At 40.3% G+C, this 25,355-nt stretch overlaps 1 protein-coding gene across 1 annotated transcript; it reads right to left on the bottom strand.

Annotated features, from left to right (window-relative positions):
- Positions 1–392: 392 nt before the first annotated feature.
- Positions 393–25,125, bottom strand: LOC108598690. Its single transcript, XM_017985411.2, has 5 exons — positions 24,537–25,125; positions 8,539–8,641; positions 5,097–5,119; positions 699–1,033; positions 393–635 (listed from the first exon to the last, which is right to left on the bottom strand). Exons 1-5 carry the CDS (start codon positions 24,949–24,951, stop codon positions 393–395), a joined length of 1,119 nt encoding a protein of 372 aa, XP_017840900.2. The 5' UTR covers positions 24,952–25,125.
- Between the last annotated feature and the right edge of the window lie 230 nt (positions 25,126–25,355).

Raw genomic sequence — 25,355 nt, 5'->3', positions numbered from 1 at the left:
CCACGATTAAATCGTTGTTTAACACTATATAAAAACTAGATTTATAATACAGGCCTGCATGTAAGTCTGTTTCACTATACATATTACAATTCAGACATTAAACCAAGAATAATAAAGACACATGGTCGAGACTACGCTAACTCTAAGCTAGCATATAAGATAAACTTGAGACGTGTGGTGTGTGTGGTGTGTGTGGTTTAGTGTTGATGCGAGGCAGAGGACTCGTTATTTGAGTCATTGCGGTCAAGGCGCCTTTGACGTTTGCCTACTTAATATATATCTATGTACACATATCTCTGTCTCTTTCGCACATTCACTCATTCTCACTCTATTTGTTGCTGTCTCATTAATGGCCGCCAGAAAGAGCAACACGCAACGCGCCGTATGTTCCGCTATATAGGCCGTGTATACGCCGCCAGAGCCGTTACGTGCCTGCCGCCGCCGCCATGATGCTCCCAGTTGGGCAGCGGTTGCGACATAACATTAAGGCCAACAATCTCATAGGCACCGCCCTGATTGCTGCCACTTGCACCTCCTGGCATGGCGGTTACCGACAGATCGGAGTAGTAGGCGCTGCTTGGCGCTGACGAGACGACCATGGGAATGTCATGTTCGTGCGATTGGAAATTGTATTTCTGTTAGAAAAAAAGAGTATTAATTGATTGTACAGAAGAAATGTACAGACTTCAGTTACTCACCTCACCACACTGACTGTACGCTGTATTCTGATACGACGGATTTGCTGAGCGTACAGACTCGCGATCGAGCTCAGCATAGAGCGCCTCGCTCACACCCACCGGACTATACGCATCGTCCATGTGGGTATAATGGTTCTCCGCCGGCGATTGTGATTGCGGTCCAATCTGATCGGGACCCGCCGATGAGCGTCGACTACCGCCCAGCCAGGTCCAGACGCCCGAGTTGCTTGTCGGCCGACGTATGCTGTCCGCCGAGTGCTTGATCGATATCGGCGAACGATTCTGGGCCGCGCCGTTGCGATTGTTGCGACACCACCAGGGTTGCGGGCGGCCACCTGTATTAAGAAGAAGCAGAGCAGCTGGCATGAGTAGTTGCTTTGGCATTCGCGAAAAGGCTAAAAATCTATGACATTTGTGTGCTTTATAATCGCTCGATAAATCAAACATTCACCTCTGCAGAGAAACCCACAAACCAAGCAACCAACAAACAAACAAATAAACAGCGAAAACAAACAAAGCGTAAATTAAACGGCTGTCAACTGGCAGCGAGGTGGCAAAGGCAGCAATACCACTTACCACGTATGTGTGCCACAGATGCATGTGGCGCATGAGTAACGGGCGCTTGGGCCACTGCCACTAAATGCCACCAAAAACATAACAAAAAAAACAACAAAACAACAAAACAACAAATATTGACTAAACGAAAAATACATTTACTGGCTAGATCCTGGCACGCAAATCTGTTGTTGTGATCTCATTGCGAGCGCTTGAGAAATTTGCTCAGCTCGTGTGAAGGAAGTCCATAAAAATTCTATTCATTAGAGTGCACAATTTATTGAGTGCTTATCCGGCAGCAACATCTTTATAGATGCCTGCGCGTACAGTGCAGTGATTCCATTTCCAAGACCTGTTTCAGCATCCGTCCTTTCACTCTCACTGCAGTTGGAGCTGCAGCTAATTAGTGGCATGCATACGCATTTGCTCTATGCGCATGCCTAATGCGGTAGCCACAATTGCCATTTGCTGTGGTGCTTATGCTTATGATTTACGTACTGCGCTGGTGTCCAGTGTCCAGGCTGGTGTGGACTCTGGCGATTATAACCCCAACCTCATGCTTATCGTACGTAGGTGCTCATATAACATGCATTTTGTGCATGTCAGAAACGCCAAATGACACTAACCAAACTCCAAGCTCAAAACTCGAGTACGAGTACGAGCTCGAGCTCTGAATCTGCATCTTGGCTTTAATGGCTGGAATTTGCTTTTTATTTGTTTATTTTCTCTCTTGTTTTGGTTTGCCGTTTATGCCGTGCTAACGATGTTGCTACTGCACCAACTGCATTGTGCTTGTGCTTGCACAGTGGTTCACAATTTGTTCTGAATTTACATTTGCATTTTGCTTTTGAATATATAATGCGTTGTGTGAAATAACATTGGAGCAATAGCTAAACATAACAGAGCATTAACATAGGCTTAAGCTAACAAACCAGCAATAGGCTAACAGTGCAGAGCATTAACATAAGCGTAAGTTTACATCGAGAGAGACTGTTAATAGTCGCAGAATTTCGTTGTTCTTGTTCATGTTACATTTTTGAAGCTAATAAATTTGTTGAGTAAATTTAACGAAGTTATGAGAAATTTAAATTAAAATAATGCACAAGGTGTAGGTTTTGTTTAAAATTGTTTAAACATGAAGCAATATTTCCTTTGGCCCCACTGTGCGTTTGCCGAGCAATTGCTGTTGCAAGCTTATCTTGCCGCTTATCTCGCATAGCAGCGCTAGCAGCAGCAGTGGCAACGACAGCGGCAAAATTTTGTTAACAAAATATTTCGCAGCAGTTTGTTTGTTTAACAAAAAACGGCAAATATTAACGAGCATTTGGCGCACAGCGTTTGGAATTTAATGTGTGTTTTGTGTCGCATTGAGTTTGCCGAAACAAGTTGCCACAGCAGCTGCAAATGGCAAATATGACATGTGTAATGAAGTCTTAATAGTTGCATAGATAGCGCCAATGACTGTCAAAGCTATTAACTTGAAATGTTTTTTGTATGCAAATATAAAAATAAAAACAGTTACTCTGTCGTATACGTAATTAAAATAATGTAACGCATACGCCAGGTGAGCAAAGACAGTTTGCGACAGCAATGTTGCAATATAAATACATTAAAGCGGTATGCGAAATATTTAGCTAGGAATTAGCCGAAGTTAGAGGTGCGTTTGTGGCATGCCACATGGCGTTTGATTAGTGCGCAGCAAAAAAATGAAAATTATTTTAAATACACCCATTTGCAGACTATTGCATATAAGCGCTCTTTGACATTTGCCAAAAAAAAAAAAGGAAAATAAATGCTTTGTGGAAGTGGCGCCTGTCGCCTGTTGCCGTTTGCCGCTTGCCTGCCTGCCTGTTGCAGTTGGCATGACGTTGATGTTGACTTCGACATAATCGCGCGCTTTAAAAGCTGCTGACAGTTTAACGATTTGTGGTGATTGTTTGTTTGCCAGTTGCTGTTGCTGTTGCTGTGGCAGTTGTTTTCGCAACATGCAACCGTGCGTAGCGCAAACAAAATGTCGACAAAAAACAAAACACAAAAACTTTAGTTCCAAAACTGCGCAACCCCCACAAAAAATAAAACAGGCGAAATGAAAAAAAAGTTACAGGCCAAAAGTAACAAACAACAACAATAACAACAAGTGAGTATTTTCATGGGACAGCTAATTGGCTGCTGCTGACATTAAACGCCGTCAACAATTTGTCCTGCATGTCGAGTGTCAGCCAACAACAGACAGACAAACTGACAGACCGACAGTGAAATTGGCGCCAAATGAAAAGAGAGAGTTTTTTGGTTTTGGTTTTTGGCCAAAAAAGGGTCTACGGGGCGTTGACTGCTTTGACTTGTTTGTCAATATTTCGCCTACTGAGCACATAAAAAAAGGCAAACAAGCAAACAGAATCTGCGCTGATGCCAAAGCAACTAAATCAAAAAGAAAGACAAACTTTTATTGCACGATTTTCGAACGTGTTTTAGCAACTTCAGAATCGCAGTTAAGGCCAATGCTAAATCTTGGCCGAAACAATTGTTGGCCTGTGCCTTAATTTGTCTACAAATTTCCTTTTGGCCATGCATGATGGTCAGAGCGCGCTCGGGTCGGGTTCACATGCATACACATGCAAATCAAAGAGTTTCAATTTCGTTTAGCATTTCAGCAGCATCTGAGATTTGTGGCACGAACGTGCACTCCATGCATTGTCTCTGCCAAACTCGATAAATTTGTCATGTCTTCCCTATGCAACTGCAACAGCAGCTAACAAATTAAATTGTTGCCACTTGTGTGCCAAAAAAAAACCACAAAACACAAAAAAATTGACGGAAGTTGCGATTTCTGTGAATTGCATGCCACAACAGAATTATGCAATTAAAAATGGAAATGCAAATGCAAAAGAAATTCATGACTAAGAACAGCCAGCCTGACTTGCTAATTAATCAAACGTGGCAATACAACTTCAACTGTCTAATGAAACCGGAAAGCAAAGTCCACAGTGGCAATTATAGCCACGTATGATACGTAACAATCAAACTAAGTTTTTAATTAATCTATAATTTAACTAAAACGAAGCAAATATAAACGATAAATTACATTACTCGATACGAAATTACAAAAGTCGAGCCACAAGCTTGTAAATCATTTGGCTGGAAATCTTTTTCTTTAATAAGCCTTTTAAGGTTTCTGATCTCAGATTATCCCAATGTTTATATTTATAAATAATATTCTTAATCTTTCATAAGCCAAGTTCATATAAAAATCAAAATTCGATATTAATTCTATAGCATTAACTTCAATATATTATACGTCTCTTTTAAAAAGGTTAGATTACCTTGTCTTTCGATATTCAATTTATAATTTACATTTATATGATCGTGATAGGGTTTTCAAATTTTTCTGCTTATTTGTTTTTCTAGGATTTGTTTTACCAATTTAGTTAAGTGTCATTTTTGAATTTCCCAATGTATAAGCATACGACCCTGATATAATCTTTTTATCTACATGACTACTACAACTTGAATTAGAACAAAGTCTTGCTTCAGCTAAGTTGTTCTCTGTCTGTTTCCCATATAGTATATATATGTCGTTTATATAGTAAGTCAACTGTTGCTTTTCATGCATTACACATGGACTTGAGAGCGTTTCCAAGTCAAAGTATTGCTGGTTTGAATGACGGAAGCAGCTGCAAAGTGTGTGAAGCTAATGGCCAACTTGGCTGGGAATTAGCTAAGCTAGTCACATTAGCTGGCTAATTAGCCAGTTGGCCATTTAAGGCGCAAGGTGCATATAAATTGAGTGTGTGTTTATCTTAAATGCTTAAATGTTTAACTAAATGTGGTTGCTTTAGCACTTACCGTTGGCATTCGCTGATTTAATTCTGCAAAGATAAGAAAGCAAGTGAATGTTGACAATTAATATTTGTTGTTGTTGCTGTTGTTGTAGTTATTTGTTGCATACAAATATAAATTAGCATAAAAGCAAAATGTCAGCTTGTCAATGCGACAAATGGTAAATGCCAAAACGAAAGACTTAAGACACAAACTTGCCGCAGCCACGCAAATAAAGTGTGCGACACGCAGATAAACAACAGCGAAATATAAACAGATAACAAACGAATTGCATGCCAAGCAAACTGCATAGCAAATGCAACAGCAACAGCAACAGCAACAGCAACAGCAACATTTGCCATTTGCTGCAACTACAACGCTTTGTGGTTGCTCCTGTTGCTGTTTTTGTTGCCGTTGTCGATTAGATTAGTGTTGAAAATCATCAGGGAATAAATTGAAGAAGTACACAGAGAGGCTGTGCCACTAAACCGGATTCCAAGCGCTGCTTGCCTGCCTGCCTCCCTGCCTGCCTGCCTGTTGCTGCAAATTTTGTGGCATTGCTGACGATCTGAGCAGATTTCTATAACAGTTTTCGCAAGCTGGCTGGCGGCGATTAACTTTGGCCCCGCACTATATTTGTGCACTTGGCTTCTAGCCTGGTTTTCTGGGTCAGAGCAGACACGAACCGCAAACGTTATGGATTGTGCGTATCAATTAACCGTGCTCGTGTCCATTTTGATTGAGTGCAACATGCGGCACAGGCAGCTAGCGGCAAGCGACTCTATTTTCCACTCGCTTTGCCTTGATCGATTATAATGTTAAAGCAAGCCGAGTTTTGATTCGCATTGCATTATATACATATATTCAACTTTTATTTTTTCGCTCTTTTTGCAATTCAATTAAACTGAACAAGCTCAACGTTCAATTTCATTTATAGCAGACCGTTCCGTAGCTTTGCACTAATTTTTCAATTGTTTTTACTTTTTTTACTTGCTTCACGTTTGTGTGTGTATTTTCGTTTTTCCTTTGAAACGTTATGTTCGGTTTTCCGCGCTTGTTTTTCATTTGCTTTTTGATTTCTTGGAGCTGGTTGCATGCTAATTGAACACGCCTTTTAATGTTGCAGCAAGTTGCCGCCGCAGCTGCTTTAAACGTTTCCAACTTGCATGGAATTGATTCTTGCCCTGATTGTTGGTGTTGTTGTTGTATTTTTTTGGGTTTGCTATTAAAAAGAAACACGAGCACGAAGCGACAATTTTGTGCAATTTAACAATGTTATTGTCAAGCAAACAAACAAACAAACAAATAAACAAAAAGTGAGCGAAGTGCAGGCCTTGGGCTTAGGTTTGAAGCCTGCTGCATATTTGTGGGTAGATTAGGATATTGTACAGCATCTTACATTGGATATCTCACATTTTCCACAAATCTCATTGACTATGAAAAAAATAAAAAAGAACTATCGAGTACATTCGTTATATATGATGGCAGACAGTAAGTATCCGATGGCTTTAGACTGTTTAATATGCCCAAAGATGTACCTAATTAGGTATTTAGCTAAGTTTATTGATAGAATGACCTAAATTGCTTCTTAGTTTTAAAGTTCTTTGTTCAGCATAAAATGCATTCTCTAACTAGTTAAGAATCAGTTATTTAGTGCGGTTTGGCAACTAAGTAATTTACATGTTAAACAATCATCATTGACTTTTTCCGACAAGTGTGTCTATCTGTGGCACCAAAAGAAAAACCGAATTGGAGTAGATTAGACGTGTGACCATTACTCTGTCTAGACACTGAGCAAACATTGTCAGTCCGCAGCATTTAAAACTTGACTTCTAAGTCACAAAAATGACCAAATACAGCTTGCAACATGTGCAACGCCGCAACTGTGCAACTGTGCTGTGCGCAAAGCAAATTTATAGCGCCATTAAGCGATCAAGAATTGCATCAATATGTAAATAAGTTGAACCGATATTACATGTAATTGCTGCTAATTTGGCAGCCAACACGTCCAAGCACGACGCCCCGACCAATCCGCTTGCTACTCGCTCGCTGTTTGCCACTTGCGGGCAAATCCAAAATGACTGACTAAAGCTGACGGCAAGGTGAGCAGCGTGACAATCAGATTGCTGCCACTGTTTGGGGTGGTGGGGGGCATATACCTATGAGTGTGTGTTGCTTAGCTTAAATAATGGCAACTCTAAGCTAGTCAAGCAGCGTGTGAATGCGTTTGCAAACACGTATTGAGTGTATTCAATCGCAATCGGCTGTTAAGTTCGTTTTGCTCATTGCACTTTAGGATTGATTGATTTTGAAATCTTCTTCTATAAAATGTCAATGTCACCTGCTGAACCTGCTCATTGTTCTATTATGGGCGTGCTAATTAACATAAGTCAGAATTTACGCACATTGTCATCCACATTGAATAATATAGTCCGTTGCTGAATTAAAAGAGTATTTAGGTTTCAACTTGTCCTGAGTTGTTTAATACTTAACTCACTTGTTTGCTGTTTACTGTTTTGTGTTTGTTTGTTTATTCATATGTGTGCTTTGCATTGGCAAATTATTTGGAAAATTAATTTTATGCAAACATGCCGCCAAAATACGACGACATGACAATTTAATTGGACGCGACATGTGGCCAGCGCCCCAATTGGAAGTTATGTACAACGCCAACGGGGGCAGCGGCGCCGGCGCAATGCCAACATCAGCAATAGCAACAATTTTGGTTAATTTGGCGCTTGCGTGTTTCTTAAAAAACGCCCCCGCGCAGCTCGTCTACGTCTCTCGGCTCATGCCAAATTTATTTAAATGTATCTTGTTGCGATTTCTTATGCTTAAAGCATGATCGTGTGTGTGTGTGTGTGTGTGTGTCTATGACCCACTCTATGCTTTTGATAGATTCCAACACGAGTACAAAGCTGTAAGATGTAGAAAGAATGGCCTGTGGGCAAACAATGTAGCCTCTGTTTGTTGTTGTTGTTGTTGTTGCTGTGTTTCTTTTAAAGAGCAATTAAGTAATAAAGCAATTTCATGTTCTTTTGTTTTCGCGTCGATTATTTTTCGCCGTTGCCATAAAGTCTCTGCTGGTCATATACTACATGTACATTTATTTATTTATTTACTTAGTTTTATCTTTACTTTGCGCTTTTTTGGGGTGGGCGTTTAATTGAATTGCCGTCGTTGTCTCTTGACTCTCTTGCGCAGCTGCGGCTGTGTGGGCAACATACGTATATTGTAAAAATAAATATTATTTTACATATTCGCATGGATCGGATCACATGTACACAATTTGTCTGGGCCTAATGTAAATGTCACGACTTGACGAATCGCTTGGGGTCTTCAAGGGGCACATTTTGGCCAAAACTGCGTTGACTAATTGCAGCATTTGTCTAGCTAAATGCCAAATTTGTGTAAAGTGTTGTGTTGTGCTTTTGTTTATCTTGGGCAATTAGTTTGCCAATTCACTTACCTTCTACATCTTAGAACTATGACCATTACAATAGCACCTATAAGAGCCGATAAAATTGAGACTACGATTAGGGTGAATGCCCAGCCAAGCTCGCCAGCGGTATCTGCAAATAAAAGATATTTTACGTATGTATATAAATAAGCATTCCAATTAAAAAACTGTGTTGTAATGAGCATCATTAAAGCCTAGATAATCTGGCTATAAAACAACTATGTTTTACCAGTTTGATTATGCAATGCTTATGGTCTAGATCAACAAGATAACCAACGAGAATATGCAGCTTATGAATATGAATATGTATGTGTATGTGTGTGTTGCACGTAGTACGTAGCACATAGCGCAAGGTGTTTGCGTCTAGCTGTAAAAAAGCCAACACTCGTTAAAGGAGTGCGGCAAAATTCGTGAGTGAAGTCAATTAAACGCCATCAAAGAGCAGTTGGCGTTTCCAGCTTGCACTCCAGCTGAAAATTCTAGTGGAAAATTGTGCTTTGTGCGCCTTTTCAGTCGTTTAACGATGCAAAATTAATTACAAACTTTATTATCTTAACAACTTGAGGCTGGCTGATGCTCCCCCCGCCATTGCTGGTGATTTGGAATATTTATGACCGGCGTTAAATGAGGCAACGCAATGGCAATGAGAGTGGCGTGCTCTCTTTTCAAGCTTTGTCTGGGGTCAGGTCCATACCACTTGCGACTGCGTTTTGACCCTTTTTGCCTAGACATTATCTACAAGCGGGCATCTGCAAAAGTAAAGTAGCTCTCAGAGAGCACAAGAGCGATAGCCATAGCGATAGCGATAGCAAGTGGCTAGAGGGGGAAAGGGGGGAAACTCTCTGTGCCAAAAAGGTTAAATTCAGCAAACAGAAATCAACACGCATATAAATATTTCAGTTGGCACTCGACTCCTCGCCATGTTTGATGATATCCTTTTGATAAACGCCGACGTAATTGCAGTTGAAATTAACAGCGACTAAGATATACAAGTTTCGTTTTTAGGGTGACTAACTTGTACTCTAACGTGAAAGCCTTTATGATTTTACATAATGCGTTGCTTTCTAACGAGTATTGCATATAACCGTTTAAATATTTTAAGATATGCAAATATATTTTATGACATAATGAGACTAATTAAAATATTTTAAAACTCAACCAGCTTCTCCGGAAAGTTCTTGTGAGGCCATTGTCGTGGATATCTAAACTTGCCCGTAATTTTTGATTGAGATAAACAAGCTGTTCATTTATTTTATATATTTATAAAAAACCCACAAAGACTAAATGCTTTCATCTGTAGATATATTAACGTTATTTAGTAGCTGTTGTCTATGCATGTAGATACACTATATATGAATGTTAAAATACACCAATGTGCATATAAATGAAATGTTTGCTTAACTGCAACAGCACGCGCATACATAGAGTCGTGTGTGTTTATATGTATATATGTTAAATTGGAGTATAATTGACCTTATTTCTTTTATAAATTTGACTTTGCTCGCGTCGTCGGTGATGGTCGTCAGTTTCTTAGCTTGTTATCCCATTGTCAGTGGCTTAAATATTTATGCTGTCGGTGCTATAATGAAAGCAAACGCCATTAAAATTCGTCTTCGGCTTGTTGTTGTCTTGTTCAGCTCTTTGTATGCTCCATTTTCTGGCTGGTTTGCGGCCCTTTCATTGTCTTGAACGTAATAATTCAATTGGCCGAAAACGCAGCCAAGAGGCGAACGTAATTAATAACAAACAAAGAGCAGGCGAATGAAAAGCAATTTTATCGCCTCTCTGTTTTTTTTCTCTTTATTTTGACTTTGAGGATGTGGGCGTGACGAGGCGCACCAACGGAAGCCAGCTAATAAGCGGCGCCTCATAAAAAAAAAAGAGTGTTGGCAAAAAATGTAGAAAACAAAAATTCACCTGAGTTTAATGGCAGCTAACTGTGAAGCGAATAGGCTCATAAAAACACCTGTGTGTGTGTGTGTGTGTGTGTGTGTGTTGGTGCGACACTAGAACATGGGGCACATGTGGCGCGCAGTCGCTTTGAGCCGCTTTATTTCCGTTGGTAATTGAAGTGGCGAGTACTTTCGGAAAGTTTAGTTACGTTACGGTTTGTGTTCTCTTGTCGGATATGCTGTCAGGCTGCCTGCCACATGCCACATGGCAACAACGTTGAGCATCGTAAAGTTGCCAACTGCTGCAAGTTATGGCCAAGTGCCCTACCGCCCGTTTTGGGGAAGATGTTTCGCTGTCGAGTGGTGGCACCCTTTCTTTTCTTTGAAAGGGCACTTGCAACAGCAACAGCAACAGCAACAGCAACAGCAACAGGTGTGCTCGGATGCTGCTTCACGCAATGCTCTTGCATTCGACCTGGTAATGTATTTTATTAGCCCTGTTGCTCAGTTGCTGAGCTGTCCGACCGCTGATCTATTTTAGCTTGCCTCTCTCTAATTGGCAACTCACTTAATGCCGAATGCAGAGTGGCCAATGGACAGCAGCGCGCACTTGCCACTGGGTTGTCAGTTTTTGGTTTTCTTGGAACTTTTAGGACTTGACACGCTGCAAGAAGTTTCGCTGCAGCTGTGCAGCCAAGCAACAACTGCTTAAGTTTCCATGGAAATGCAAACTGGGCTTGCATGCCAGCAACATTAACAGCAGCCACAGCAGCAGGAGGTTACGCGATACATCCATCAGATACAAATGGCTGGCAATACCCGCAGATGCAGCCGCTGCCGACTCACTGCCGTCGTCTTGTCTGTCAGCAATTGTAATAATCGATCTGTGCCGAGATGATTGATGATGCGACAGCTCCCCATTGGAGATTTATGCACAAATGCTTGCCCCTTGCCCCACCGCCCGCACTTGTAGCTATCTATGATTTGTAAGCTGTTGGCCGTTCGCCGTTCGCCTCAAGTATCTAAAAGTCGCGACATAATTTCAATTTTGGCGACATTTATGGCGCATTATCGGTATATGCCATATAACTGGGCGCAGGAGCACCCACCTGCTGCTCCTTCAAAGCGGGTTTGCTAAATCAATGAGCCCACGTTGAGGCCCCTTGGCGTTGCAGCTGAGCATTTGCAAAACTGTCGCGCAGTTGCATTTTTAATTGCCTCGCAAAAATGCCGAAAATGAACCACAACAGCAACAACTACATCAATAGCAGCAGCAGCAGCAACAACAACAACAGCAACGACAACAACATGCATTTCAGCTGGCTTTATCTAACATCGCATCTGGGGGGCGCAGGGGGCGTGGCTGGCATTCGCGTATGTAAGTAATCGTGCAACCAAAAACGGGGCAAAAACAAAAACAAAAAACTGCTCCAACTACGACTCAATTAACAGTCCACACAATTAAATTAAATGGTCGCATTTGTTTTCAAATTGAGCAATTAAGAAATGATTTAGCGAGCTTTTTGCCAATTTTAGTATTGCTCTTATTTGCCATCGCCTCTTGTCTCTGGTCCCAGTCGCTTTTAGTGGGCGTCTGAATTGGCGACACAGCTCACAGTTTGATTAAATGCAATTAATTAGCGTTGCGCAAGTTATTCAGAGAGTTGCCGACTTGATTTATAACTATGTATTGCCAATATATAAATCAGTTTTAGTTTCAAATGTGAAACAACTCTTTAAAATCGCTCGTTAGCATGTTAATTAAATGCATAAATATAACATAAACTGCTTCCCGGTTGAGCGCGGCTAAGCGCAGAGCTTTAAAGCTTCTCGCTGATTTCGCTCAGTTGTGCACTTAATACCGTAAGAGGCGCTTAGCCTGCACTCTCTCTCACTTACTTCTGGTGCTTCTGCTGCTGTTGGCTCAGCCCTGAGCTTAGCGCTCTTCACTTGCGCTCGCTACGTTAAGCGAATTTAAGCATAGACAATGCGCATGAGAGCTGCTGAGCACAGGGAGGCTTAACCTTTAGCTTAAGCGTCTGTCTCGCTCTGTCGCTCAGACTGACTGGGCTTAAGTGCTTGCTCTTTGACAGCGAATTGTACATATATTAAAATTTTCTGCGTATGTAGGCTACGAAGTCAAGAGCAAAGACATAAAACATGAAAAATGCTTCCCATATATTCATTACACGCATGTTAACGTTTTTTTTTGGCAACCATCTGGCGCATAACTTCCTCAGTTAACAGAAGGCTCGTAACAGAATTAAATGACAAATTAAATAATGCCAGCAGCGCGGTGGTTGCCAAGAGGTGAAACCCATAAAAATAAGAGCCACAGCCCTGAAGCTCTGGGGTCTCAGGTCCGAGAAGTCAATATAATAAATTACACGGCGACAGTGGCGATAATCAAATGAACCACAACAAGAGTAACAACAATAAAATTGCAACATGCGTTGGTCAATTCCTTAGCGGCATTTCTTCATCTCTCTTCTGTAGTCGTGCCTTGCGTTGTATTTTATTTTATTTGTATACATACATATATATATATATTTTTTTTTTGTAAATACGAAAGTCGTTAAAAAACTCACAAAAATTTTTGCAACGGCTGCAAATTGTCAGCGAAATAAAAATAAAAATTAAATTCAATGCGCAAGCGCGCGCGGCTTGAAAAAAAAGAGAGACAGCGACAGGACCCCCAGCAGCGGCGCCAACAGATACAACTACAGATATACAAGATACAGATACAGCGTGAAGAGGATGTGAATGTGAAATGTCGCCGAAAATTGCGTATGCCGAAAATTTCAGCCGAAGTTCGAAAGAGAATTTCATGTGAAATACGCAAAAGGTTAAGAACGCGCTTTGATGGGTCGCCAACTGCTGTGGGTCCGGGTCCCCACTTAATTACATTGCAGATTGGCTAATTTTTAACTTGGTCTTTCTTCTTCTTTTTGTTAATTTGTTGCACCGACAAGTGAGTAATTTGCCTGTATTTGTGTGTGTGTGTGTCATTAGCAATGAATAGCAATCCTTTAAATGCGTCAATTTCTGGCGATAGCAACAATAACAATTACACGCAATTAAACGAATTGAGTTGTCAAAGAGAGCAACGACTAGACTGTCGAAACGAGTGAACATGCAAATGCATTCGAATTGAAGCAACTCTCAGCTTTAGACGGCGGTCCCCATTCTCCAATGCCGGCGCTGCTCGTCAGACACATGAGGACTGCAACGCTTTGGGCCATTGTGTCTGCCTTTGTAAACCTTTTTGGTCTAATTAAGCGCCACAATTAAGTGCAAATGCGTCGTGTCTGTGTGTGTGTGTGTGTGTGTGTGTGTGTGTGTGTGTGTTTGTAATGTGAGCCGTAATTACGCACTGCTGTGCCTGATGAGGTCGCTACCCTTCACCAACACCAACACCAACACCAACAATTTTTATGGCCTCACTTTGCGTTTTACATAAGCTGTTCTAGCACAAGAGCTGACGAAATGTTACCACTGTTAATTTGTGGTCAATAGATGTTGTTGTTGTTGTGTTTTTTTGGATTGCCAAGTCCTGCCTACGGGTACTCTGGTGTTCGTGTTTGGAAAAAAGAAACGTTAAATTAGCTTGCAGCAGGTGCGACGACAAGTGCAACTGCCATTAAGCAACGGTATAGATCATTAGTGTTGCATGTAACTGTATCTGTTACTCGTAATGACTTAATTTGACCACAGAACAAAACAAACATACAAACTAATTTACTAATCTGTCACTTCTTTTATTTTTGTGCACGTTGGTAACCAAAAACAATTTGTAGACTTTAAGGTTTGTTTGATATTTAAAACAAACAGTGTGAGCAAATTATTTTAAAAGGTTGGCTGTAATTAAGTTATTTATACCAAAGTAATCAGAAGAATAAATGGAACTGCTAAATAATAAAGAATTCATTAAATAATGATTAATTTGCTTTAAAAATATGACCCAATGGTATAAGCTTTGGTTATAGCATGGAAGCTAAGGGACTCTGAAATATAAAAATAATGTCTGAATGAATTCAAAACTTTTTTTTCTAAGTATTCTCTTAATACAAACAAATTGCTTATAAAATGTCAGCGTTGGTATGAAAACTTGGTATTAATTTTAATTGAAATCTTTTAACTCGAATTCACCTCTTTACTGTTTCAATAACAAATACTACCCATATCTGCTCAGCCAATTTAGCTCTTTAAGCCAGCATAGAAAATTCAGCAAATACCAATGTTTGAAGCTTTGAACTCGACATTTGCACTCTTAAGTTTTTCAATTTAAATTTTTTGCTGGTGTTTTGTGGAGCTGCAAACGAAGTATCTGGCAAGTTCTGTTTTTTGCTTTGAGTTGATTACTGGCATTTTGCTTTTTGCATGCGAGTAGCTGCCAAAAATTGTGAGTGTGTTGGCCTTTTGGCCTCTGGTTGCCCAGAGACTGGCGAGATGCCAATGAGTGACATGACTTGGCAAGTGCTGGAATTGCGAGTAAAAGCCAAAATCTGTTTACTGTCAGAACCAAGAATAAATTCAATTATGCAAAGGAGTGGGAATAAATTCAATTTACGCAGCACCCACGAATGAACGAACAAAGAGAACAAAGTGTATAAAACAGATAGAGAGAGCAAGAGCGAGAGCGAATGAGAGAAAACTAGACAAGTCAGTGAATTTAGTGTGTTCGAGTACACATAAATTATTATTTATTTCATATTGTAATTTACAGTAGGCACGAAATAATTCCCACATAACTAACTTTTATGTACATTGATTAATTGCCAAAAACAATTAGTGCATTAACACGCTTAGCACGAAAAGCCAGTAAAAAATGATATACTATAAGACTTGAGCTGGTCGAAAAAAAAAGAACTACCATACAAGAAGCTACGAGCTCAGGGGCCTATTTCACTTAAGCCGCATGCATAAATTAAAACTCGAAGTTGCCACATAAATTAGGCATTACCAACGCTGATAAGGATCCCCGAAAGAGAAGCCAAAGCAAATTAAAAACATAGCACGGAAAATACAAAAGAAAATAAAACGACCACTGTCATTTGTCAGTGGTTCCAAACCAAAAAATGTCAAATTTGCCCACAGGTTATTAATATAAGCCAAGAACCAAAAATACACAAGCGCGTATAAAAAATAAAACATAGTTGTGAAAAGAAAAAACAATGCCGAGCTAATTTAATGCATGTTTAGTATGCAAAGTTCCGCAGCTTTGCATATGGGAACAAGATAATGCCAAAGAACCTTTGTGGCAATGTGGTGGCAAATGTCTCAATTATTATGTTACGAATTTCTATAAATTTCCCACTTGAGATTTGCATAACAATGCGCACAAATTATGTGGTATACATTTGTGTAATTGTTTTCAAAAGAAAAGCATCAGCTCATTAATATTTCTCATATTATTTTTCTTAACTCAACTCAATTCATTTTATTCCGTTGAAATGTCTTAATTGAATTTTATCACCAAGTTTCACTAGAAACTAAAAGGCAGAGTAAACCTTTTTAGACTGCAACTTAATTTAAATGTCACAGAAAGCAAAGTGACAAGAGTTTTATTTTTTATACCTTAATCCCCCCGGTCTACCAAATATGCTGATGGTGATCTCTATGCTCAAAGGCTGCTCTAGCTCATTAGGTTTATCACACAAACATTTCAACTCGGTATCCTTTTGTAGGGTCAGCTCGGTCAGGTAGTCGGCAGCTTCTGCTGATAAATGTGGAAACTCTAAGGTGCTGCTTGTTGGCAACTCAATGAGCATTCGTTGATTTATTTATTGGGGTGCTTGGTTTGCTTATAACAATAGCAAGATAAATTGTTTCATGAGTTGGCTCAAATAAGTTTCCAAGCATTTATCAAAAACTTATTCACCTTTGTGTACAAAGTACGTCGAACATTCTGTAATTAATCCTTGAGCATTCAACTCTGTATTTGTACAGTTGGCAGAGCGTCTAGCTATCAATGTCAGTTACTGATTTGCCAAGTGCGCTAGAATGTTTGTTTACAAAAACTTTGGCAGTCAAATGACAAATGAAACCGCATGGAAATTCAAGAAAATACTCCACTCGCAGGAAATGAAAATAGAGGCGTTGCCTGGGCAGAGGCGTGGGGAGGTGTTTGGAGGTCCCGTATGCCAGCATGCATATTTTACAATATTTATTGCTTAGGCTAACAAAACTTTTTGCCAAGTTGAATTTTAATTAGTTTTGTATATATATTGCCTTTGCATTTCCATTTGCGACTGCGACTAGCTGCTGCTGCCTGCTGCCGTCGTTGCTGCCTCAACAACTTGGCGCAAATATAAATCTTTTGTGTTTTTCTAACAAGTAACGCCCCCGTCCCGCACACACACATACACTTAAACGCCTTAATTTGTGTCGCAAACTTTTAAGGCAGCGGCAATTAGACTGAAAGTTGCGCCTTTGCAGCAATTGGAGGCAAGAAGATAATGCTAATGCTGCCAGCTAGCGCGCTATATAAACAAATGTAAATTTTGCTTCAATCTTTGATTAAATGAAGCGCAATTCGAATGAAAACAAATAGTAGAGCTCTCCGCTTAACAATAACATAAACATAAAGAAGTTCAGATACGCTGCAAGACTCTTTAAGATCAAATTACGTGCCGCAGCCGCAGCCGCAGCCGCAGAAAGAGCAATCTCTATTTTAAATACAATAATTACTTTATTTGCCAACCAAAGACTTTTAAACTAGATAAAGCAGCCATAGTTTAAAATCACAAACAGGTTTGATAGACAGCTTATTGTTCAACATAGATAGAGTCGCAGTCTTTGTCATTTGTTGATCACGATCAAATACATATTTTAAGCCCTTCCCTAAGTGGCTGCACCTGTTCTATTGGTAAGCAAATGTATCTTTAGCAACATTTAGTCTATTATTTAGCTTTATCTAAATGGATGGAGCCTTCACAAATTGTTCGAATTCTGCTGAATATTTTAATAAGGCAGCCATGTTAATTGACGTCGACAACACAGATTTTATTAGATTAAATATGCTTGGCTATGCCGTGGATTGCCAAACAAACTGGCATAAAATATTTGTGTTTAATTTATGAGCTCTCAGGAAACCGCCCAACTGGCTGGAAGGTGTATATTTTCGTTTATTTTTAAATACACATTTAAAAAATTCATAAAAAATATGCCTAAAGACGTGGAGAATGACTTTGGACAGCGTTTAATGGAAAAAGCATTCAAGAGTTCCAGCAGCTGATAATTTATATGTCTGAAATTTTTCATTAATAAACCGAGCATAAAACAGTTGGCGCTGGAGAGAAAGCTAGAAGCTGATTTCTAGCATTCTCAGGGGTTTTTATGTTGACACAACTAGATAAATATTAAACCGAAATGCAACATAAGAAAAGGCAATTAAATAAACAATGTGTGTTTGGATATGGGGGCTACTAAACTTTTACTGGTGCGATACGCATCGTTATGCAAATGCCAAAAACATAAACAAACCTCAACATAGAGAGTGAGAGTGAGCACGAAAATGTAACTAGACGTGGACTCAACTGATACGATCGCTAAGGAGAAGGCCCTAAAAGCCCAAAGTCAACAGTTACAAGTCGTTTATCTATGCAACGCATCGTTTAATCAAAATTTAAACAGTAGAAAATGTCATAAAATGATTGTCAAGGCAGCGAGTCCAAGTCCGAGTCCAGGCCCCAAAGCCAAGACTCATAAACATTGCTCAAATTAGTAGAACATTAGGTGTTATAGTAAACATGCGACAGCAACAGAAAGCAAAAAAAGCCTGAGTGCTTGGCTAAGTGTGTGTCTGCCTCTGCCTTTGATTATGTTTGTTTTGTCTTTTCCCGTTGTCGTTGTCAGTTCATAAAAACACATTTTTTATGTGCTTCGGCCAATAGCTCTATAGCCAGTACGTGAATTTAACGACACTCGTACGGCAAAGTTGCCACAGTGCCTTATGGCATTGGGACACCTGTTTTGCTAGAATTGTTTGAGAAGAGCGTAAAAATGTAAACGCTGTCATTAAACACGTTTTCCGTGTTAACAATCAAACTAAGCAATGCAATCTTCTGCACTTTTATTGTAATTTTTAATTTATTTGATTGGCGGGCTATAAAAACTCAAGATGCTACAGGTTTTCTATATACTTAGCATTGTGAAAAGTTTATGCAACTAGCAAAGTTTCCATTTTAGCATTTTATCCATTTATGCAAGACGGCAAACATGAAAAGTTTTTAGTACATCTAACAGCTACAAAGGAGATATTGAAGACTGCCTAGAGCCAAAACTGCTGCAGATTTTTGGCACAGAAGTTAGAAGTAAGTGAACCAGTGGAGCACTTACTATTTATCAGTCCTGCGAATACGCGAATCAAACTACTCAGCATATATATTTTTTCAATTGACTTGCCAGTAACCAAGAGGTTTCCGATAAACAACAAGATATTGCTCACCAACTCTGGCTACCTTATCAAATCCCCAATCTTCCTTTAAGGACAATCAGTTAATAACAGCTTTGTCTCTTGTTCTAATATATGTTTCTCATTTTTTATACCATTATTTCATTTATTATCTCAATACCTCTGGAGCACATCCTCATTTTCTTTTGAAAAATTGTGTACAAGCATCGCTTAGGCTTTTTCCAATTGAAACTTAAAGGAAATACCCCAAATCATATTTTAATGAGGTTCTATCAATATATATTTATATATAGCTACCCTAATTAATTAAATTCACTTTTTTAACTAATTACATCAGACTGTAAATTTCAGCGAAAATTGAATAAAAGCCCTCATTTGTTAATATACTACGTATTATATGCTGAACCATTTAACGTTCCACCGCAACATGGAGCATATCGAAAAATTAAATTTTGACTGGCAGTCATAATTATGCGAGCATGGATTTTCAATTAGGCGACAATTTATGTGAATTTTCTGAATGGCATGTACGGTGCGCTCACGGCTCATTAGTAAAATTTAATATTTTAGTGCTAAAAATACCGCCCACAACAACAACAACAACATGCATAAAAACAAAAAGCATTTGAAGGCGCTCCAGATGGAAACGCTGGCAGCATTTCAAAGAATTTGTCGCTTCGGTGCAAAATTTCGTAAGTTTTCTTTTTCGAATTCATAACTGCGATGATGCGCTGCTAATGAGCCTGAGGGGTTAGGGGGTAGGGGATGTGGCCCTAAGTGTGTGGAGAAATTGATTTTTAATTCTCGTATTTTTTGTGCCCCTAGAAACAAAAAAGAACAAATAGAGTCGGTGTTTTACATGGGGGCATATGTTTATGTTCGGGCAGGAAAACAGCGTCTAAGATTTCCTTTGATGTTCTTGGCTGCCACCGCCAAGCAACAATGTGAGCGAAAGAGAGAGAGAGAGAGAGAGAGAGAGTATAAGAGACAATGTTTGTCTGCAGTGGTGGCATGATGCTGCTGACATCTAGTGCTACTTTTGAGACCTCTTTGATCTTGAGCTCTGGCTGTGGCCCTGGGCCCTAATAAGAAACGCAAAACGCATTGGCAAAATACTTATAGCATATAGTATAAAAAAGAAACATAAATTGTAATTAAGGAGTGCAACTATTTTAATCAGCTTTTCAGCAATTCTATTAGCTGCAGTTGCCTTGCAACAGCAACAGAAACAGCACACGCATCTGTGCAGCAACAACAGCTGAGTGTGTGGTCCACAGGGGCGGCTCCAAGTGTGGTACCTAGCTCGCCCCTGCGGCTCATGTTGCCTTGCTCTGTTCTGTTCTCCTGGCAGCTTGGGCAATGCGACTCGCTTTAATTGATTAAAAGCAACAAAAGCTGAAGACAGACCACAGACGGCAGACGACAGCGGCGTTGGTGATGTGCCACAATAAAAATGCGAAATATAAACAAAGCTAAAAATATTATGCTGGTGTCACCACACACACACCACACATCACACATACACATACAGAGTTGCATGAACACTATTAACGGCAACGGCTCCCCCGTTTGTACATCAGCAATATCGCTGCAATATTTAAGTTAATGCGCTCGTCGTAATAATAATTTTCGATCTGTGGTGCGCAACTTGTTTACTTTTTACCATTTCGCATTGTGAAACCGCATTAAGGCATATTAAAAAGCAAACAATATTAAAAAAAAAAAAAAAAACAAAATAAAAAACTGTTGGAGAAGGCCCAGTAGGAAATTATGAGAAAAACACATACAACACAACAAGAAATTCCATGAAAATAGCAAATAGGTTTTCTTGCCGTTTGCTGTTGCCTTGCCCGATGCTCAGTTTTTCCTTCTATGTTGATTTTTTTATGGCTTTGGGCTGCCGCAGTGCGTTGCAACAATTATACGAGTGAGAGAGCACAGCCGGCGTAGCAGCAACAGAAACAATCCGCAAAGCAACAAAACATGAGAAGAATTCACTCATTTCCGCCAACAAATTTGAATATTGCTCAAAGCTGACGCCATTTTAGGCTCCATGCCACAGCCACACCGCCTTGTCGCTTATCCACCATCCACCACACTGTGGCTGTGGTTTTTGTGCACATTTCATAATCTGCGGATTAGTGTTGTATTCTATTGTTCTTATATTGGTTGAATAAAAAAAGGCGAGCGTTAAACGAGCCAACGCCATTGAGCTGGCGATTCATGGAGCGCATTAAAATAAACGATGCGGAAAAGTTGAAAAATCATCGCAATTGGCTGGCAAAGTGAGCAACAAATTTATATTTATCATTCAATTATGAATTATTTATTTAGCAAATTGGCTAAAACTTTTCTAAATTAAATCAAATGATAATAGAATATTTTATTTAATGCGCTTAGCATTAAAATCGTTTATGTTTAATGGCAATCGTAAGTGCTTAGTATTAGTTGATAGACTAGTTAAGATGACAGGCATGTTGCATGTGAGAATTACTTATGGTAAGTTGGGCTTAAAGCTTTCACTCGGTTTCGCTCAATCAACAAACGAGAGTGCGAAGCCATGAAGTTGACATTCTGTAAAAAATCTTAATACTCTGTCAAAATACTTTTAGAATTGCTTAAGTGAATGTAACAATTTATAAAACTATTTATAAACATCGTAGAGTACAAAAAATATTGCAAGGCTAGCAATTTTGTATAAAAAGTAATATTCATACAAACTGATAACTTAAATTAAATTCGATTTGTATTGGATTCGAGGGCAATTAATCACTTTTAACTGCACAATCCTTTAGAAACAAATAATTTTGCATAAGGCTAAGCGAATTATGCCCTCCATCCAATCCCATTTATGTTTATGTAAATGTTACCAGCTGTTGACCAAATATCCTGATTGCTTGCTTACAAATTTTTATTCGAGTCTTTTATGCATAAATCTGTCAATAATTGTTTTGTCTAGAGCCTGCAATATTTATGGTGTTTATCCCAACAGAGCTGCCATTATGACTAAGTCCTTAGCCAAAGTAAGAGCTATGTTTAAGTGTAAAGCTTTATGCGAATAAAATCACCAACTTATGTTTATTTATGTGAATGTCTGTGCCACTACAATGAAAATATCAAAAACTGCTGAATGGGAGAAAAGCTGGCTTAAACAGCTGCTGCTGCTTCTCAAAATAGTAAGGGAAGGAGTGGAAGCGGTGAGTAGACAAGACGTTGCTTGTTTTTTCTTGTAGTTGTTGCCACATAAAGTCAAGAAATGAGTCCTTTTTGCGGACTTGTTTGGCAAGTTGCTGGGCATTTTATTTGTATTTGTTGCCACAAATTGCTGTAAATATTTGTGGCATGTTGAATTGTTATCCCTTTTTATGACTACAGTTGTTGTTGATGCGGCAAGCAATCAAAATACTACCAGAGAAAGGTTTTAAAATATATGTATGTATGTACATAGCTCTAGCTGAGGCGTAGCATAAATTATGGTAAATATGCCGCCTCAAATAATCAAGCGAGGCAACTTAATTTGCCACAAAGCGGCACACAGCTAGATACGAGACGGCGTGAGGCGATAGTTATTGTTATAGTACTTAGCAGTTTATTCATCTGCCTTGAAAATAACTCTAAATATAATAGAGATTTTTAATTAAATAATATTTGGTTAATGCCTATCTATACTATCGTAAACAATCGTCTCATCTGTACTCAGCCCTAAAAACTTGGCCATTCGTTGGTTTTGACCTTTTAATATTTGAGCTTGTTGTTCGCTTTTGGGTAGTATGAATGGTAGAATTTCTGGGAATTGCTTCAGCACCCGAAATGTGTCGCGGCAGCAGCTAAAATATCATTTTGCTTGGGAATAAAACATTGTTGTCACTATTGTTACACACACACACACACAGACACAAATAGACGCGGAGCACGTGAACAAATTTTGCATGCCATTTGATTAATTGCCATGCAAATTATGGTGTAAATATAATAACATTTTATTCAGCTGTCAATTTTGCGGCACAGAATACAAAAATCTAGACGTGGGCACGACATGCAAAAACTCAATTTGCTGTCTCGGAGTAGAGACGTCATGGATGTGGATGAAGCGAAGTGAATGGCATTCGTTGCAGCCCAGGCACGACAGAGCCCAATGCTCCCAAGTTGGCGCATGTAGCGCAGCATAGCGACTGCTCTGGCCGAAACAAACCAAAACGGCTAGGCACAAATTAAGACATTAGTCAAATTTTGTTGTTGCCGTTGTCAGATGTTGGCTGCTAAATATGAACAGCTTAATCCCTTTTAGACGACGCGGCAGCAAAGCCGAAAGCCGAAAGCTGAAAGCCAAAGGCAGCCGCAGGTAGTTCCAGGGAACTGACCAGGTACCCACTAGCACTCGCAATCGCAGCTACAGCCGCAGTCGCAGTGCGAGTGTTGCAAATTAGTTGACACGTTACCCCAAACTGTTGGAGGCAGCAGACGCCGCGACGGCGCGACAAACAGTCGGCATGAATAAAGTCATTTAAAATAGTGAATAACACACTCACACACATAAGCACATGGAAATGCTTGTTGGTATGTGGGACTTTCATATGAACGGTTGATGAGAAATGCTTGCAGCACTCTATAATTAGCCTAATAACCCAGGCAGAAACAACAGACCTCAGCCAGCTAGTCAGCCAGCCAGGCAGGCACCCTCGTTTGGCCAGACTTTTTGCTATGTATAATGACTTCAATTTGCGCTGAAAACGATTCCTGGAAATCAAATATGCCGAAACGGCTAACGGCCATGCCATATTCCTAAAAGCTCTGAATGGACTTCAACTCGAACTTCAACAGCATAAGTTCATGTGGTCAACGTTTTTCCAATATCTTGTACTTTGTATAGATACATCATTCGAAATTTGTGACAAGATCTTGCAGAAATTAAATTCATTACCGCTTTGTGTTGCAGTCTGATTTTTAGCGCAAATAAATTAACCATAAGCTTGTATTGTAGCCAACCCACAGCGCTGGCCTAATCATCGGGATCAGCGAGAGCGAGAGCGAGAGCAAGAGGCAGCGGCTGCGACTGCGGCTGCTTCTGCACACGCCCACAGCTTCATATTTCCCTGATATTTCGTCTAAGCCAAGTAACTGCCGCTTGCCACTTTGCTGTTGCTGTTGCAGTTGCTGTTGCTGTTGCTGTTCCAGTTGCTGTTGCTGTTGCTGTTCCTGTGTCTCGCGCGATTTTACAAGCGCAGAGACAAATGAGTCGCGCTGCAGATGGCAGCGATAGTGCGGCAGAGCGAGCCTTGCTGGCACAACGCCTAAGCCAAAGGCAGTGCCACAAAGAGTTATGTGCAGAATTAAATTTGCAAGCGCAAGTGAGATGCTGCTGCAAGGGTGGGGTGGGGGCCTCTTGGAAACTACAGCGCCGAAAAGCAATCGCGCCACGCACGCCCCAACATCAGTTTGATAAATTGATATCAGCGATCGATGCGCAGCTCCGGCTACGGCTACGGCTATAGATATTGTCTTCTCGAGGAGTTGCAGCTGGGACGGGCTAAGTTTTTAATTGAAAAACGCGACTACAATGCGCGAGCTGTGCCATTACTCATGGCCTAGGGAGAGAGTCTGGCTACACTACTTATACACAACTATGGATGGAGATGGAGATGGGCATGGGGCCAGGCCAGGCGGTATCGCCATGCCCATCGATATCGGTCGGTACTCACCTATCGAGCCATCCAGAGAGTAGGCATTACGCTGCCAGGCCCACGTGCATAGATCACAGGTGGTCAGGCCGTCAGCGGCGACGCTTTCATCCAGAAAGGGCGGACGTGGCGGCGGCGGCACAAAATGACCGTTCCACAGCCCATTCTCGCTGGCATCAAACGCCAGCGGTGAATCGAAGGTGTCCACCTCAATGGCATTGGCCCACCAGTCATCGTCCAGCGGATTATAGGCGTCTGCTGCCTGATCCGCTGTTGGTGCTGGCAACTGGCTGTCCATATGCGTATCATGCTGCGGCCCTGCCGTTGCATGCCCCGCCAGCGAGTCCAGGCGCGAGTTGGGAAACACGGAGCGCAACGTGCTCGTTGCATCCTGATAAATGTCTGCGCCGCCTGCCGCGGCCAGACCTGCAAACATTTTCCCCAACTACGCAATTCCAAATGGTTTTAGTTGCCTTTGCCCCTGCCCCGGCCTCGGCGTGTGGCAACAAGTGCGTCTATGATTCGTTACGTCAGTGTAGCAGTCTAGCCACATGCATTGCTTGTTGTTGTTGTTGTTGTTGTTGTCGCTCTTGTTGTTGCTGCTGTTCCGACTACGTGCTGCCTGCAACAGAAAATGTTGTAATGCGTTTATTCATACATATAATAAACCTTGTCACAAATTATAAATAAAAAAATAAAACACCATGTGCCATAAAATATGGCATAGCATAAAATAGTTTAGTACATTGCCAAATATTGTCAAATTTCATTTGCAACAACGTTGTGGCGGTTGCTGCCGCTTTTGAGTGCAACCAGCAGCTTGTTAGCGACTTATTTGAA

This window comes from Drosophila busckii, chromosome 3L, assembly GCF_011750605.1.
Source record: "Drosophila busckii strain San Diego stock center, stock number 13000-0081.31 chromosome 3L, ASM1175060v1, whole genome shotgun sequence".
Taxonomy (NCBI): domain Eukaryota; kingdom Metazoa; phylum Arthropoda; class Insecta; order Diptera; family Drosophilidae; genus Drosophila; species Drosophila busckii.
This window is presented reverse-complemented; position numbering and strand designations above follow the sequence as displayed.